The sequence below is a fragment of the Hesperophylax consimilis genome, chromosome 7 (genome assembly GCF_061612785.1).
Source record: "Hesperophylax consimilis isolate HC1 chromosome 7, BYU_Hcon_1.0, whole genome shotgun sequence".
NCBI lineage: Eukaryota > Metazoa > Arthropoda > Insecta > Trichoptera > Limnephilidae > Hesperophylax > Hesperophylax consimilis.
Genome location: NC_142842.1, coordinates 1,691,994 through 1,710,086, shown reverse-complemented (window position 1 = coordinate 1,710,086; position 18,093 = coordinate 1,691,994). Strand labels below are relative to the sequence as shown.

The 18,093-nt window shown below is 41.0% G+C and overlaps 1 protein-coding gene across 4 annotated transcripts in view; it reads right to left on the bottom strand.

Annotated features, from left to right (window-relative positions):
• The window catches only part of nuf (rab11 family-interacting protein nuf), a 220,132-nt gene that overhangs the window by 62,685 nt on the left and 139,354 nt on the right, over positions 1-18,093 (bottom strand). For 3 of the 4 annotated variants that reach the window (XM_089633096.1, XM_089633099.1, XM_089633100.1), the window contains 2 exons: positions 3,263-3,301; positions 1,913-2,030 (listed from right to left, as the gene is read on the bottom strand). In XM_089633096.1, coding sequence (XP_089489222.1) covers positions 1,913-2,030; positions 3,263-3,301 — 157 coding nt within the window. The remainder of the gene's footprint in view (positions 1-1,912; positions 2,031-3,262; positions 3,302-18,093) is intronic. The other variant, XM_089633098.1, reaches the window with a different exon arrangement.

Genomic DNA, 18,093 nt, shown 5'->3' with positions numbered 1-18,093 from the left:
CTTGTTTTAAAAATGCGCAATACTACTAACGAGTTAAATATTACCAAAGTACAAAAGGTGAATAGGCAGCCATGAAAAGAAAATTGAACAAATAAGTTATTGTGAGAAGGAAAATAAAAATAAAAGCATTTAAATAATAAGTATTACCTATTCTAGAGAAAGACGACTTATTACCGATTACCTGGCTTCTTATAATCAACTAGTTTACTATTGTATTATCATGAACAGTTAGTTTGACGATGTCGAAATGATTGCTAGGGAGATAGCTGCGGCATGGATGGGCGTTTTTTGAATTTGATAAATTTACGGAAAATTGTTATTTTAGCTTCACGTATGGCACTGTAGAAAGTGTATAACTGGCCGATACTAATTTGTGAAGTTATTTATTTATTTAATATCAACGGTATAAATATACCATAAACAATGATAACATGTCACAGTTAAAATCGTAGAAATATTTTTTAAAAAGAAGTGAAGTGTCATAGATTAATTAATATATAATTGCGGTTTGTACGTTACGAGTATGATTGTGGATATTGCAACGTAACGTACGCTATATACTTGTATAGTACAACGTATTGCTTCAAACATACGTTGAATAAAAATGCGAGTTTTATAAATGTAATAATTGCCTTTGACGAGTTAGATTTTAAGTGTGCATTGTTTTGTTTTGACTTCCCTGAGTAAAATTGTAAAATAATATGGTACATGATGCGAGCCCTGAGGAACACCATAAGTAGATCAACTACTGACTTTCGTCGAAATTTGAATTTATGATTTATAGATTAGAGATACAAAGAGTTTAGAAAGGGATCAGTAGAAAACAGTGACGTTGGCGAAGTTGGCGGACAGGACTCTTTGATCGGGATTAATGCTATCATATCGCATTCGTCCTCAAAAAGACGACCGGAAGAATGACTTCCTCAGATAACGCTGTTATACAATGCACTCATAATATATCACTCAACCGTAAAATCCTTGATTCTCCAGAGGCGTAACCACATAACCAGTTTAATAAAAAACATAAGTTCCCCAATTCAAACACGAGAAATAATTTCTCAATTGAGCTGGTCAGTTTCGTTAAAAAATACCCCTTTTTCGCAATTAGCCTCGAAATATCTATATTTGTAAATTATTGTAATATGTTTGTATATTTAATAAAAAATAATATGCAAATCAGGATGTATGTAAACTAACACCTAATATTATAAACATGGTCAACTAACCAAGTTCAGCGAACAACCTTGAAAAGCTGGTAAGGGAAAATTGGTGGCGTTTTTTTTTTACAAATCTACAGTTTTTTTTCCAAAATTGATGAAATTTTACCCACTACTTGACCTTCAAAACGAGAGTAAAGTGACTGTCTACAAAAGATTTCCGAAAACTACCCCCATACCATTTTCCTTCTTCTGAAGGCAGAATTTTGATACAGCTTGATAAAATTTTGAACACTTGACCTTCATCAAATTAAGAGGAAATTTACACATCTCACATCGAAGAACTCTGGGGACTGCTAGTAATAAATAAATTGAGGTAGAGTAGCAATATAGACAAAATATAGCCTGTCGGTACTTGTACAACTTTAGAAATTTTAACATTTATTGAATTACATTTTAACACTAACAAAATTCTAGATTTTTGTCTAGAATTTTTCTTATTGTAAGTATACATTTGCGAACCGAAATGCGAGCCAAGCTACGAATTAGTGGCGCGAAACGCCGTTTGCAGTTGCATCGTTCCTTTTCCATATATTGAGAAATATATGGAAAATATATATAGGATTATACACGAGTTTTCGACTTTGACTTCATTTTAAAAACTATTCTTCCGCCGGGTATCTTCAGCCGGACGAGTTGAAGCTGGACGAGCGGTACAGTCGACTGAAAGGTGTGTTGTGTGTTGGTTGACTGACCTTGTAGTTGAGACCCTGAACGTCCTCCTCCAGGGAAACGTCCGAGTACATGTCCTCCGCCGGGTCGCCCGTCGAGCCGCAGCCGGACGAGTTGAAGCTGGACGAGCGGTAGAGTTGGCTGAAAAGTTAAACTCTGAGTTCGATTTGGCTAACATGCAGGGGCAAACACAGCCACGGTGTTTCCAGTGATCACGGTACTTTAAAAAATATTTTATTTTCTTAAATCTTCCCCATAGGAAAAATTAAACCCTTCCACACACTTTTCCACAAATGATCATCTAGTCAATCCACAAAAGCATAATAAATACAAAACAATACAAGAACAACACGTCAAATCACCAGAGATCTAATGGGAAAATAATTCACTGACTCCAGATATTTTCATATCAGACGGTTCGGCTCGGTAGAACTTCTATCTGGACCTATAAATCCTACTGATCCTCAATATAAATATTTAAAAAATTAATAATTTTTAACATTTTTCAAAAAAATTATTTTTAAATTTGTATATTTTGTTTAAATTTTAGAATATTTTAAATTTGAATATTTTTTAAATTTTAGAATTTTGCATTTTTTTTTTAAATATTAGAATATTTTGAATTTTTTAAACCGTAGAAACGAACAATTTACTGATTTAACTATTGATTCATATTGCGTATATACGGGCGCAAACAAATGATTTGTCTTAATATTGTAAAGCAATACCTTGCAAAAGCGTATTTAAACAAAATTAATTAATTAACGCCATCTGTGAACACGTAGAATACAACGAGCGTTGCGTTTAACCTTAATTAGGGAGGGGCATGTTTAGCTTCATTCCATTCATAAAACCCACATAAAACCAGACGTCATTCTACCTAGGTACATTTGGGTTATTTCTTCACTGCTCTTTTTGTAGGAAAATCATCCCAAGGGTGATAAGATAATAGAGTGATTGCGATGACGCTTGAACACGTCCGTCCGTCCGTGTGCATTATTATAAATAAATTATAACAATTTTAATAAAGTCTTGGAGATCGTATTTTTTACTGAATTTTTTTATTTATTTAATTTTAAATAAATATATTAATATTATTTACATAACTTCCGCTTTTAAAACATATAAAGGAAAACAAAATTTGCATTGTATGAAATTTCATAGAAGATTTTGAGAAGAAAGTTAAAAGAGCGAGCACATTTCATAATACTCCTGACATCTAGCGACAAAAGAACGAACCAGCTTAGCGCCGTGGTAGAAACCTGCTTTACCGCCACTATCGGAAAACTCATGTAAATTGATGCATATTTCATGGCATTCATTATTTTAAAAAAATAGTAAGGTACATATATTATGAAAGTGAAAATAATTACCTAGCTAATGCATTTGATCCCAGCTGCCTCTTTCCGGTGCTGAAATAAAGGAAAAACAAAGTTTAAAACCAATCCAGGGAAATAAATCTGATAAACCAAGTAAATAAATATTCCAAATAATACCATTGCCGAGTGTTAGCTTTTAGAAATTTATTTGTATTGTAATATGTTAGAAAAATAGATGACCAAAACGCCATAATAGCGACATCTAGCGATTTTTTACGGAAGGTATTATGTTGAATAAGTGAAAGGACAACAAAATATTGAAATCACATTACAAAAGATTAAAACAATAATAATACCGAAAGGTGCACCGCTGAGTGTGTCACGTGTACATTCAATTATTCGCAAATGAATGGGGAAAAGCTGCGAAATATGATTGGGACATTTCACTATGAACAAAATCACTCAACTGAGAAAATATAGGGCAGTAGGAACGTTTCAATAACACTTATTATGTTGCTCAATGCGTATTTAATGCTTTTTAAGTACTATATGTATAATATGCAGTTCATACAAACGCACTGAAGCAAACAGTGAAGTTTGTTTTCATTTTTATGTAAAATAGCAACTGTAATAGTCTCAACTACTACTAAAACCATAGACATATGAATATTAGTAGACCTGCCCTAAGTGATTAAAAGCGTATTATCCCCACTCCCCATACCGGTTCCATTGGAACCGGCTGGGCTGGCGTATGGCCTCAAGTGAAATTTGAAAACGTGACGTCATCATTCTTGTGCGAACTATGGTCGAGGCATCATCGGTTCATTTTACGAAATAACACGGCAAAATGTTGACTTGTACTATGAAAACTTGTAAAAATAGATGTGAAAAAGAGAATAAACCCAATTGTCGTATTACATTCCATATATAAGCATTATTTTACTTTATTTTAAGCATATTCACATCGTATAATATAGATCAGTTTTAGAAACATATTATACTATCATATCGAGAAACGTCTGGACGCGAAACACAAAGCTGGTTGGTTGCTGGGAAGTAAATTATGAACATTTATAAAAGTGTCTTAACTAAATACTTAAACGAAATATTCGACTCTGAAAATACAACCGAATTTTTTTGCCGAATTTGGACTATTATAATGCGAGATGCCTTTTTACTGTCAGATTGATTTATTGACGAATCACAGTCAGCCTTACGCCCTTCGTTCTTCAACAGTTGATTTTACCCCTCGCCATTATCTTCTCGTCTATTAATTCCTATGCCTGTGACTAAAACCATCGATAAACTTGGTCGATGACTAAAACCAATAACTAGAGTCCAGTGGTGGCTCGTGACTTTTGAGTGTGATAGTGATTTGAGTAATGTAGTAAGTTTGAAAAATTTAGGTTTTGTAAGAAGATTTTCAGGAAATTTCATTTTGCAGCGCACCGTAGCGATTTTTTGAAAATCTTCGTACAAAACCTGTAACGGACGTAGTTGACCATATTATTTAATTTCATAAAAATTGTTTACTTTTATAAAATGTCCCTACTCCACGCCACTGGCAAAATCACCACTCCCCGCCACTGGTCATTTTGTCCAATTTTCGGCCCAAGCGGCTTGAAAACTTTGACTCCGAATGGCTTCGATACCACATCGCCGGCTTACCTGCCGCGTGGATCAATGTCCAGCATTTTTTCTATGTAAAATTTACATAGAAAAATCAATTTTTAAACATTGCAAATATGTATATTTTACTTGTTCATCCCCTCGGCGGTAGTCAAATAAACACTATTTTCGATATACTACCGCTGAGGAGATATTAAAAAAGCTGTTTTTCACCCATATGTAAACCCATTTTTGAACAATATTTTTTACCTTTTTTGCGTGTACAAAAATCCAGGAACCTCGTAGCATAGTGAATCTTATCTCTTTCTGAGCGCTATGTTACGGGGGACCTCGGAAAAATACTAACTTAACATGTTTTACAAATTTGATCGCTTGAGATCATTTTTACACATTTATTTTACAAACATTTCTTATTTTTTGTCGTATCTTGGCAAACAAAAAATCTAGTTGTCAAGATACACATTCTCATAACTACTATGCTTTTAAACTATGTAATTGTCATTCATGTAAGCGCTCAAAATCTTTTCTAACTCGCAAATTTAAGCGACCACTATCACCATTGCTGCCGACAAAATGAATATGCAACAGTTTGTCGGAGGCTATAAACTCATTGTTGGCGCGGGTACAACCCCCCACCACTTTTGGGCTCCTAGCCCAATGTCGGGCGCGAGTCAGGCTAATTAAATATAAGCAGCCACATAATTAAAAATAAATCAGTTCATCTTTACCACCAAAACCAAGCGTTTTATTATCTACAAGTGACTCCTGCCCAACATCTGCCTCACCTCGCCGAGTCTTCTGCTCCAAGATCTTCTGGTGTTACCTCTTCGAGACCAGCCGGCCCTCCTTTGGAAAACCGCCAACACCAGAAGCGAGCAGAGACGAAAGCACACCCAGTGCCCACCATTCACCAAGCCTGGGTGCGGGAGGCAGATTTCATCACAATATCAACTACAATCATCATCATCGGCCGTAAAGGAGCATTCTCATCGGTTGAAGACACGGTTTGGACCCGGCGCCTAAATCTACAGTCTTGTGCGGACTCCCGTCCAGTACAAGTGGTCCTTCGAGCCGGGATTCTCACACGCCTTCAACCAGGATGTCTCCAACCTTACGGTCGAGCCGGATCCAAGACGATGGATCCTCAACACCATCTGCAGATGCCCTGGACGCTGGGTCTCAGGCCACGGCTGCGGTTCACGTCACGCCTGACGTAACCCCCATGCCCACGCCCAGCACTACTCCTGACATGGCACCACCTGCACATCATGACTCACCGCCCTCCACATCTCAAGAGGATGCGATGGAGTCATTGCGACAACAGCTTCGCAGTCAAACCGAGCACATTGAGAGACTTAAAGCAGCTCTTCAATCAGCTCCAACAGCAGCAGCCCCTGCCCCTCCTGGACCTTCGAAGCTCCTGGAGAGGTCACCACCATCATGGACGCAGCCCGGCCAATCGAGCCCGGTGCCTCTGGTGGACCAGAGGTACGAGGAACCAGCAGCAGCAGTGCCTGCCCGATCTGGACCCGTACTCCTGGAAGGGTATCCTGCCCAAGGAGGACCCTGGCGCTTCCAAGGGTACAGCCCTGGATGGGTGCAGCCCGGCCAACCGAGCCCGGTGCCTCTGGTGGACCAGAGGTACTCAGCAGCGGCGCAGCCAAGGCCAGCCGGTCCCCCGCCCTCGTCACCCTGGCCCAATGCAGGGTGGCCAAACATGATGCAGCCTGGACCCTCTGGCCCCGTACCGCCCGCCCCTCTGATAGAACAGAGGCAAGCCGTACCTGAAGTGCCAGCCGGACCTGTACCTCTGGTGGACCAGAGGTACGCATCACGAGCGCAGCAAGAGCCAGCAGGCCCTGCGCAACCAGCACCCTGGACCATTCAGGGATGCCCAGTACTGGTGCAGCCTGGACCTCATGGCCCTGTGCTGCCCGTACCTCTGCCCCACCCGGGGTACCCAGCGCCGACGCCAGGATCACCTGCCGGACTGCTGGAGCAGTGGGACGTGCCATGGACACAGCCTGGACCACCTGGACCCTCTGGACCATCTGGACCATCTGGACATGTGCCGCCCGTACCACTGCGCGAACAGGAGTATGGCGTGCCGGCACGGCCAGATGGCCCGCCCACAGCCAGTACCAGCTCCATGCCGAGATTCCCGCCCCAACCTACGGCGGATGAGACGGCCCAACATACCAGAGCCTGGGTTCAGCATGATGGCAGTCCCATGGCTCAGCTGGCCTCCGCCCTGACAGAAGCCATCAGAGCTTCAAGGGCTCAGGACAGCCCCCGTCCCACAATCGAGGACGATCCACGAATGGCGGCCCTTATTGCCAGACAATCTATGGCCAAGGACCTGCCTCCATTCTCTGGAGATCCACTGGAGTGGCCCACCTGGAGGGCTCAGTTTAACCAGTCTACCTCCACATGTCGGATGACCTCCAGCGAAAACTTGATCCGCCTACAGCGGGCCCTCAAGGGGAAAGCCCGAGAAGCCGTCGGCCCCCTTCTGATGGACCCTGCCCAGGTTCCGGAGATCCTGGCAGTCCTGGAGCAGAGATTTGGAGGGACTACTTCACTCGCTGCTCTGATGCTGGACAAAGTGAAGAAGCTGCCCCACCTCACAATTGAGGCCTCTCTGGAGGACATCGCAGACTTCTCTGGCACAGTTCAAAACCTGGTGGCATCACTCCGCTCCCTCAACAATGATGGCTATCTGACGAATCCAGCGCTGCTCAGTGACATCGCGGGGAAGATGCCGCCCACCTTGCGGTTGGCGTGGCTGATGGAAGTGCGGCATTACGAGGCCTCCGCTACCATCTGCCAGTTTGCCGCCTTCCTGAAAACCGTCGCGAACGCCATCCCAAAGTCCGGTTTGGTTGACCCCGCGAGGTCCCGCCCACGCCGTGAACACACGCTCGCGACAACGGAACAGTTTTCGCGCAAAAACGGTGCTAAAAAACGTGATACCTGTGAAAGTTTCTTAAATATGTCTGCCGCGTCAGAAAAGTTTTCGCGAAAAAACAATTCGAACAAAAGTGACACTTGTGACAACAGTTTAAACACGTCTGCCGCGTCAGAACGGTTTTTATCGCGGGAAAACAATGTTTACAACAACAATTCTAGTGAAAAACAACAGTTCGCGAAAAATAATCGAAAGCCCCAAATTTTGTCTGGTAATAATCGAATGCCCCAAATTTTGTCTGGTAATAATCGAGAAAATAATCGAAGCGGGGAAAAAGTGCAAAACAGTTACGATGAAGTTCGCGAGTTCGACAACCGCGCCGGGTGTGTTCAGTGCGGTGAAAATGGCCACCAACTTAGCGAATGTCGTACTTTCGCCGCGAAAGACATAAAAACCCGTTTTGTGACAGTTAAAAGTGCCGGATTGTGCCGAGTATGCCTCAATGGCAAACATTTTACCAAATTCTGCAAAGTTAGTGACTGGTGCGGAGTGGGGGAGTGCAGATACCCCCACCACCGACTTCTTCACAACCCGAACTATCGTGAAAATAACAATACAGTGGCAAACGTTCACAATATGTGACGCCACACAGAAAGTGCCGTGTTAAAAGTGGTGGGGGTCATATTGTCGGGCCCCAAGCGACAGATTAAAACCTTTGCGCTTCTGGACGAGGGCTCAACTGTCACCCTTATTGATGCCACCACAGCACAGAAAATCGGCACAACCGGACCTACCCGTGAGCTACGACTACACGGAGCAAAAAACATGTGCTCAACAGACTTGACGTCCCGCCGCGTGCCAATTACTCTACGCGGCGCCGGAATCTCTGATGAGTACGTCATCAAGGCCAACACCGTCCAGCAGCTCAGCCTTCCTGAACAGAGGGTCCACGGCCGCTACATCACCCCCACACTTCTCATCGGGCAAGACAATGTACACCTTATTGTCTCGAGGGAAGTGCGCGACGTTCGTGACTCTACGCGAATATTGTCACGGACGGCGTTGGGGTGGATCACCCATGGCGGAGGGCCCCCTGAACACGAAGCTGAGGCTACAACACTGGCCCTGCGCGAGGAGAGCCACAAAGACGACCTCATGAGTGATCTCATCAAACACAATTTTGCGATTGACTCATTGGGGATCACGTCCGCCTCTCGTGTAACTGCGCACATAGTACGTGCAAATCAGCTGATGGAAGATACAACCCATCAACTGACATCTGGCCGATGGGAAACCGGCCTTCTGTGGAAGGAGAATAATATCACACTGCCTGACAATCGGCAATGTGCATTAAAACGACTGTGGTCTCTGGAGAGAAAATTATCGAAGGAAAAGGACTTGGCAACCGCCTATGCAGCTAAAATCAACGGACTTATAACACAAGGCCACGCACGTGAACTTACGGATCGAGAGGTAGAAAAACCCTCTGCCCGCAAATGGTACCTACCGCATTTTGCCGTAGTTTTTTTTTTTTTTTATGTTCTTTATTCAGTAAAGTTTATACATTACAGTAAACGGGTAAATTTTTGGCCACCACACTAGGCACATGCCCGTGTTGTAGTGGTCAATTTTATGTTAAGTATAATAATACAAATTGAAAATAAGTTGAATGAAAACAGAATAATGTAAAAATAAAATAAAAAATTTATACATCTAAAACAAGTATGAAGTATAAAGGAATTAAAAATAATGCAAAATATCTACATAAGTTTAAGATATATGAATATAAAAAATAGGTGTGGAAAACCGAAAAACCAAACCGTAGTGAACCAAAACAAACCAAACAAGATCCGTGTGGTGTTTGATGCTGCCAGCCGCTGCCGAGGGACCTCCCTCAATGATCAGTTGCTGACTGGGCCTGACCTGCTGACTTCATTGTTAGGAAATATACTCCGGTTTCGAGAGGGAAAAATAGCTCTCGCCGCCGACATCAAGGAGATGTTTTTACAAGTGAAAATCAAAAGTGAAGATCAACAGTCACAATTGTTTTTATGGAGACCAACACCTCAACAAGAACCACGTACTTACATGATGTCATCAATGATGTTTGGCGCTACCTGTTCACCAAGCAGCGCCCAGTACGTGCGAAACAAAGTGGCCCAGGAGAATTCTGCACTATTCCCTGCTGCCGCAGCCGCCATCCAAACAAAGTTTTATATGGATGACTATTTGGATGCGGTCGATACCAAAACTGAAGCGACAGCACTCATCACTACTGTTGCCAAAGTACTGTCAACTGGAGGATTCCACCTAACAAACTGGGCCTCTAACGACACTTCAGTGATGGCTACTATCCCGCTTATAGACCGAGCCAGGTCAGCCATCACCATAAACAGCGGAGAAGCAGATACCGAGAGAATCCTCGGACTTCTGTGGGATCCTGTCACAGATCGATTTTTACATGCATTTCGCGATGCTGCCGATCCTGAACTGATCAGCAGGCCTACCAAACGCCAGCTGCTCAGCATTGTTATGAAAATCTTCGACCCTGTGGGCTTCGTCGCTTGCCTCACAGTCCGATCGAAGATACTACTACAAGCTGTTTGGCGATCCAACATCGGATGGGACGACATCATCACACCTGAACACAACGAAAGGTGGATGGACTGGCTGGGACTTCTGCAAGACTGCAAAGTTGCCATACCTCGGCGCTGCTTACAAAACAAAGAGAGCTTCGTCACCCTCCACCTCTTCTGTGATGCCTCAGAGCAGGCATGCTGTGCGGTCGCCTACCATACCGAGGAGATTGATGGGAACACCACAGCCACCTTCTTGGCCAGCAAGTGCAAAGTGGCTCCTCTGAAACCTCTTTCAATACCCCGCCTTGAGCTACAATCAGCGCTCATGGCGGCCAGACTGGCAGCAACCCTGAAGAAAGAATGTCGCAGCAACATTGCGCGAACAGTGTTCTGGACAGACTCGACAACAGTGTTGTGCTGGCTGCGCACAGATCCACGCACATACTCCGCCTTTGTGGCCAACAGACTCGGCGAGATCGACGAGCTCACCCGCATTGCAGATTGGAGATGGGTCCCTACCAAACTGAACCCGGCAGACATCGGCACCCGAGACGTCAACACTCCTGACCTCTCGCACTCTGGACGATGGTTCAGTGGACCAGCCTTCCTGACCTCAGACGAGGCAGAATGGCCGCGCGAACGGTGCAAACTGCCTCAGCCTGATGATGGCACCCTAGAAGTGAGGCCTCAATACGTCGGCATCACAACAACTGTGGCAGAGACACTGCCCGAAATCAACAGATTCTCTTCATGGCGTCGACTTATTCGAACTACCTGCTGGATACACCGTTTTATTAAAAGGTGTCGTGGAAAACATCACGAACAACCTGATAAATATTTAAGAAGCGATGAAATCAAAGAAGCAGAGGCCCGATGGGCAAAAATATGTCAAGAAGAGACATTTTATCATGACATAAATGCGCTCCAGAAAGGAGATCCACTACCAAGTGACAGCCGGCTCAAAGCCTTGAGCCCCTTCCTTGGACCTGATGGCCTACTGAGGATGAATTCCAGATTACAAGCCCTCAGTAAAGTGCCTCAAGCAGTGCGGACACCGATCATATTAGATGGTGATCACGCCTATACAAGACTTCTGGTGAGACATCATCACCAGGAAGCCGATCACCCAAGTACGGAGAGAACCATGGCTGAGGTGCGAGGCAGCTACCTTGTGCTGCGACTGCGAACAAATATTCGGATGATCGCCCACAACTGCCCCACCTGCAAGATGCGCAGGAGCAAGCCAGCCCCCCCACTTATGGGGCCCTTGCCGCCATCAAGGCTAGCCCACCATGTTCCTCCATTCACAAACTGTGGACTAGATTACTTTGGGCCGATGGAAGTCACCGTATGCAGACATCGGGAGAAAAGATATGGTGCAATCTTCACATGCCTATCTACTCGTGCCATTCACCTTGAGCTGACAACTTCACTGACCACGGACTCCGCCATCATGGCTTTACAACGCATGACGGCGCGCCGAGGCCAACCAAAAGCTCTGTTCTCAGACAATGGTACGAACTTCCATGGTGCCGACAACGAGCTGAAGGATGCCATCGAATCACTCAAAAATGATACCCGGATGAGGGATCATTTGTCAACAAAGGGGATCGAATGGAACTTCATCCCTCCAATGTCTCCTCATATGGGGGGAGCTTGGGAGCGCCTGGTGCGTTCTGTAAAAACCGCCCTGAAGGCCATCTTGCTGGAACGAGCTCCACGCGAAGAGACCTTGAGGACAGCGTTTGCCGAGGCCGAGTGGACTGTAAACAACCGCCCCCTCACACACGTCTCGGTGGATCCCAGGGACGAAGAGCCCCTCACCCCCAACCACTTTTTACTGGGAAGAGCCGGAAACCGACCTCATCTGTCACTATACGACAGGCAGGATGAGGAGGTATGCCTCCGTCGCCAGTGGCGTATCAGCCAACAACTTGCTGATATGTTCTGGAGACGGTGGCTCCGCGAATATCTCCCCACCCTGGCTGCTCGCCAAAAATGGCAACAGCCAGTCATCCCCATCAAGAAGGATGACCTCGTGATCATCATGGACCCCGCTATGCCCCGCAACAGCTGGCCACGCGGTCGAGTCCTTGATGCCACCCCTGCTGCAGACGGCCAAGTGAGGACCGCCAGGATCCAGACGAGCACCGGAATTTACGTCCGCCCCGCTGTGAAGCTCGCTGTAATCTTGCCGGCCCCACCTACCGATGCAGCCTCAACAGTACCACCAGCCCAGCACCATCCCAGAGGGACTGGCCGCCGCGGACTGCGCCGTACCAACAAACGTCCTATTTTTTAGTTCAGCATAGCTTAACGGGGGGAGTGTAACGGACGTAGTTGACCATATTATTTAATTTCATAAAAATTGTTTACTTTTATAAAATGTCCCTACTCCACGCCACTGGCAAAATCACCACTCCCCGCCACTGGTCATTTTGTCCAATTTTCGGCCCAAGCGGCTTGAAAACTTTGACTCCGAATGGCTTCGATACCACATCGCCGGCTTACCTGCCGCGTGGATCAATGTCCAGCATTTTTTCTATGTAAAATTTACATAGAAAAATCAATTTTTAAACATTGCAAATATGTATATTTTACTTGTTCATCCCCTCGGCGGTAGTCAAATAAACACTATTTTCGATATACTACCGCTGAGGAGATATTAAAAAAGCTGTTTTTCACCCATATGTAAACCCATTTTTGAACAATATTTTTTACCTTTTTTGCGTGTACAAAAATCCAGGAACCTCGTAGCATAGTGAATCTTATCTCTTTCTGAGCGCTATGTTACGGGGGACCTCGGAAAAATACTAACTTAACATGTTTTACAAATTTGATCGCTTGAGATCATTTTTACACATTTATTTTACAAACATTTCTTATTTTTTGTCGTATCTTGGCAAACAAAAAATCTAGTTGTCAAGATACACATTCTCATAACTACTATGCTTTTAAACTATGTAATTGTCATTCATGTAAGCGCTCAAAATCTTTTCTAACTCGCAAATTTAAGCGACCACTATCACCATTGCTGCCGACAAAATGAATATGCAACAGTTTGTCGGAGGCTATAAACTCATTGTTGGCGCGGGTACAACCCCCCACCACTTTTGGGCTCCTAGCCCAATGTCGGGCGCGAGTCAGGCTAATTAAATATAAGCAGCCACATAATTAAAAATAAATCAGTTCATCTTTACCACCAAAACCAAGCGTTTTATTATCTACAAGTGACTCCTGCCCAACATCTGCCTCACCTCGCCGAGTCTTCTGCTCCAAGATCTTCTGGTGTTACCTCTTCGAGACCAGCCGGCCCTCCTTTGGAAAACCGCCAACACCAGAAGCGAGCAGAGACGAAAGCACACCCAGTGCCCACCATTCACCAAGCCTGGGTGCGGGAGGCAGATTTCATCACAATATCAACTACAATCATCATCATCGGCCGTAAAGGAGCATTCTCATCGGTTGAAGACACGGTTTGGACCCGGCGCCTAAATCTACAGTCTTGTGCGGACTCCCGTCCAGTACAAAACCGAATTTTCGAAAAAAAAAAGATTTTTGGCTACAACATCAATAATGCATTGCTAGAAATATTAGCACTCTAATACCCCCAAAAGTCACGAGCCGCCACTGATGGAGTCTTCTCCAGCCATTCTATAACATTCACACGGGGGAGGGGGTAAACTAGTTGATGCAAATAATATATAATATATGGTATTTAATTTACCTCACGAAGGATTTTGCATATCCCATGAGATTTAACTGAGAAAATTTAATAATATTGGTGTTAAAAACAACGTAGTAGAAATGAATCACGTTAACAGTGATAAAGAAATATTAGACTTTGGATCCCACATGGTTTAAAACGAAAGCCAGAATCTTAACGACGTAAGTGAAGCAGCCGGGCAAAAAACATGCGACGCGCGGCCCTGGCGTATTGGACAGACCTGCGGTTGAATTTGCTCTATCAAATCTCTACAATAATATTGGAATCTTGACAAGTGATGAAGAAGTGAAAAAACAATATTCGGCGCGCGGCCCGGCGTAATGAATGGACCTACGGTCTAAAATCGATCTTTCTGTGGGCTTTATTTGAATTATTTATTAAGAAAGTGTAACTAAAATCTCAAATGTTTCTAGATGGATCTCTACGGATGTTACTAATGCATCATCTAGAAAAATAAAATCTGTTGCTCACCGCTAATTTTATAGTTGATAATTGAAAGTTTTATAAATTTATCAAACCGTTTTACATAAAATATTTTAATGGTAAGGTCCTGTTTTTATTAACCTTAAATATAAATAACTTACATCCGTAGAGATCCCTCTAGAAAAATTTGAGATTTTGGTAATACGTTCATCAGAAATAATTAAAATGTGAGCGTCGAGCAAATTCCCGTTTTTAGAGTCTTACGTCGCCTTAAGCATGTATTTATATTTTGCGAAAATATTGCATGTTTTAATTTCACATTTTGATTTCCGCATTTATATAAATATTTTTTTGGCTTGTAAAATTAATAATTAAAAATGAAAGGGGAATATAAAAATATTACACGATAAGATCACTTTATTTAATTATTTGCCTTTAAGTAAATTAAAATACTGTATACATTTATTTGACTACGCCAAAAACTAAATGAATGAATTAATGAGCTTATTTTAACGATTCAATTTTACAAACGTCTGCGGTCTGCCTGTTACATTTTCCTTTCTACGTGTTTAATTTTGCAATTAATTAAAAAATTAACAATAATAATTACAATGGTTGAATACAGGAATTGAAATTGCTTTTGATGGATGGCGGTTTACGAGTCATATTGTATTAATAATGTGATGGTTTTTTGTGAAAAAATTTCTACGCTAACATCGTATTTACTTGACATTGAACCAAATAACCATTGATAAATTATTACGACCTACTAAAACACACGTAGGTAGGTGCTTTTTGGTCGTATATATGAAATTTAGTTGTATAAAATGTGACTAGACGTTATAAGAAATCAAAGATTTTTTTCTTATAATGTGTTATTCTATATCATTGAAGAAGAAGATAATACTAATCAATCTGAACGAAACATGAAACAAAATAAGACCCAAAAAAATGAAAAAAGCTGATTATTGTCACAACTCAGAATTGAACTCAGGATCTCTTGTCTTACCGGGACAGGCGTCTTAAACCCTCAACCATTGGAAACTATTTATTCATAATATGGTATCCCATATAAATGAAAATCGTATATGTTTATCCGAGACACTATCTATGTTACAAACCAATTTCATTAGAAAAATTGTTTCCATTTAAAAAGGTAGATGCCAAAATATGGGAAAAATTAGTTGCTAATTTAAAAAAATTGTTAATTTTGAATTTGAAATATGATATCGACAAATATATATAGGTTTTATTTTCAAATAATATTTGATTGTATACTGTACCAATTTCCTATTTCGGATTAATAATATAAAATATCGATAAAAATACCATTTATTTGAATGTAAAACTGTGCTACGAACTTAGTATAGTTTTACACTTATAATATGTATAATTTGCATTTCGTTGCCCTGAACACAACACCAGATCAAACGTCTTATTTAGAACACCACACTGTAAAGCCAAATATGCGCAAAACTATTTAATAGGACATGTCTGTAAAACTCACAATGCCTTACGAGATGTAGACATTTTCAAGTGTAACTTGAAAACATAAAATGCAACTTACTAAACTGATAACTACTATAACTACTCTGATCACTGTTATATATGCATGTATAAAGACTGTTTATAGCGCTAATAAATAAAATAAAAATAAAATAAAATAACTTAATTTTGTGAAATAATCCTATCATCTTAGTTTATAATTATAATCATGCGAAAACTGTATTAGTACTAACTGTCTTTAATTGTTTTATAACATTTTGTAATTCTTTATAAGGTTTATTTTTTATATTTCTTTGTCATTTATAAATATATTGTATGGGTGCAAATATTGAATCAACGACTAGAATTAATGGAACATTATTGGTCTAATATTGTAAATAATTGCTGTCTATGCTAAATATATAAATGACTGTTTGTTTCCTAAATAAATAAAAAAAAATATTACTAATTTTGTCATTTAGGATTAATTTACATTGTCAATTTGAACCGAAAAAATATTTTTTAAATTTTTGTATATAGGGAAAAAAATATATGATCCTACTGAACCTGACGAATATGAAAAAAATGTTTACAAGATAGACGAAGTATACGAGTATAAATCATTTATAACGCTTTGTTGTTATAAAAACTTAGATGGCATCACGCGAGTGATGGGGCTGGGTGCCCCCACAACCCACAGTTAAATCGGTGGAAATGCAATTGACATGCGAATGATTTTACCGGCGGATTAATGTATTGACATGCGAAGTGATTTCCTTAACAAGCGACCATCTTACTTTATGTGTGTGTTTATGTTAGAAAGTTATTCGCCGTTCTGAACGTTACACTTTCAGGCAGCGATACTTTAAATGGCCACTGGCTGAAAGCCACTGAAAATTATGTTGTATTCGTGTCTTTTCTGGACATTGACAATAAGGACTAATCAGTAGCTTTGTGCCTTTTTATTTGAAAAGTAAACTGATGATGTTATAATTCACCTATTTGGTCCCAAGAGTTGGTTTCAGCACAAATTTCTTAGATTCATTAATTATGTCAGTTTGATAAATCAATTGATTCTAATAACGCTGTATGGCAGGAGAATTATGTCAGAACTGGTTGTATTGCACATAGTCATTAATAAATTAATTGTCAGCCCAGCCATCGTCGCCACTGTCAAATTCCAGGTGCCGACTAGGAAAACAAGACAAAATATAACATTCTTCTGCAATACGTACACAACAAACTATCAGACACACTCACTAACCAATAGGATGCACGCTCTGGGCAACAAGTTTGGGGGTACTATTGACATATTTACTCTCTCCATTTATAGAATTAAGCGTATTCTATACCAGCACTTTGTTGAATCTTACAATTTATAGTAGCGTTGGTAATGAAGTTAAAGTGATTTGTCTTATATGTAGTACTCGTATTGTTCTAGTTTCTTTATTATTTTATGTTACTATTACATGGTTCCCTAATAGTGTTTCATATTCACTCAATCAGTTTGACGTTATTTCATGCTTTAAAAAACTTGTGTATAATATTCGATAGCCCACTAGGTATATTCTGGTTTTAATTAATAAATATATATATTAATAAATAAATATATAATAAATATATTTTAATAATAAAAATCTGTTAATCAAAATAAAAAGAGTTTAGCTATATTTCTAGACTTAAGAAAAGCTTTTGATACGGTAAAACACAATCTACTTATAAAAAAATGAATCAAATAGGTTTGAAAAATAATACACTAAAAATTCTTACTAGCTATCTCAAAGATAGAAAACAAAAAAACAAAAATAGGGGATTTTTATAGTACCTACTGAAACAGGAATAAAAAATGGAGTACCACAGGGAACTGTGCTTGGCCCAATTCTCTTTCTAATATACATAAACGATTTATGTGATGTTATAATCCCTGGTAAAATCGTATCTTACGCTGATGATATAGTAATAATAGTGAATGGAAAATCCTGGCCTGAAACTTTTTTGAAGGCAACAATATGTATTACATAGGTATGTCTCATCATGGCTAAAAATTAATAGACTCTTCTTAAACTATAATAAAACATTTTATCTAACCTTTTTTGTAAAAATAAACCCCCCAATAACCTTAAAATTAGAATAC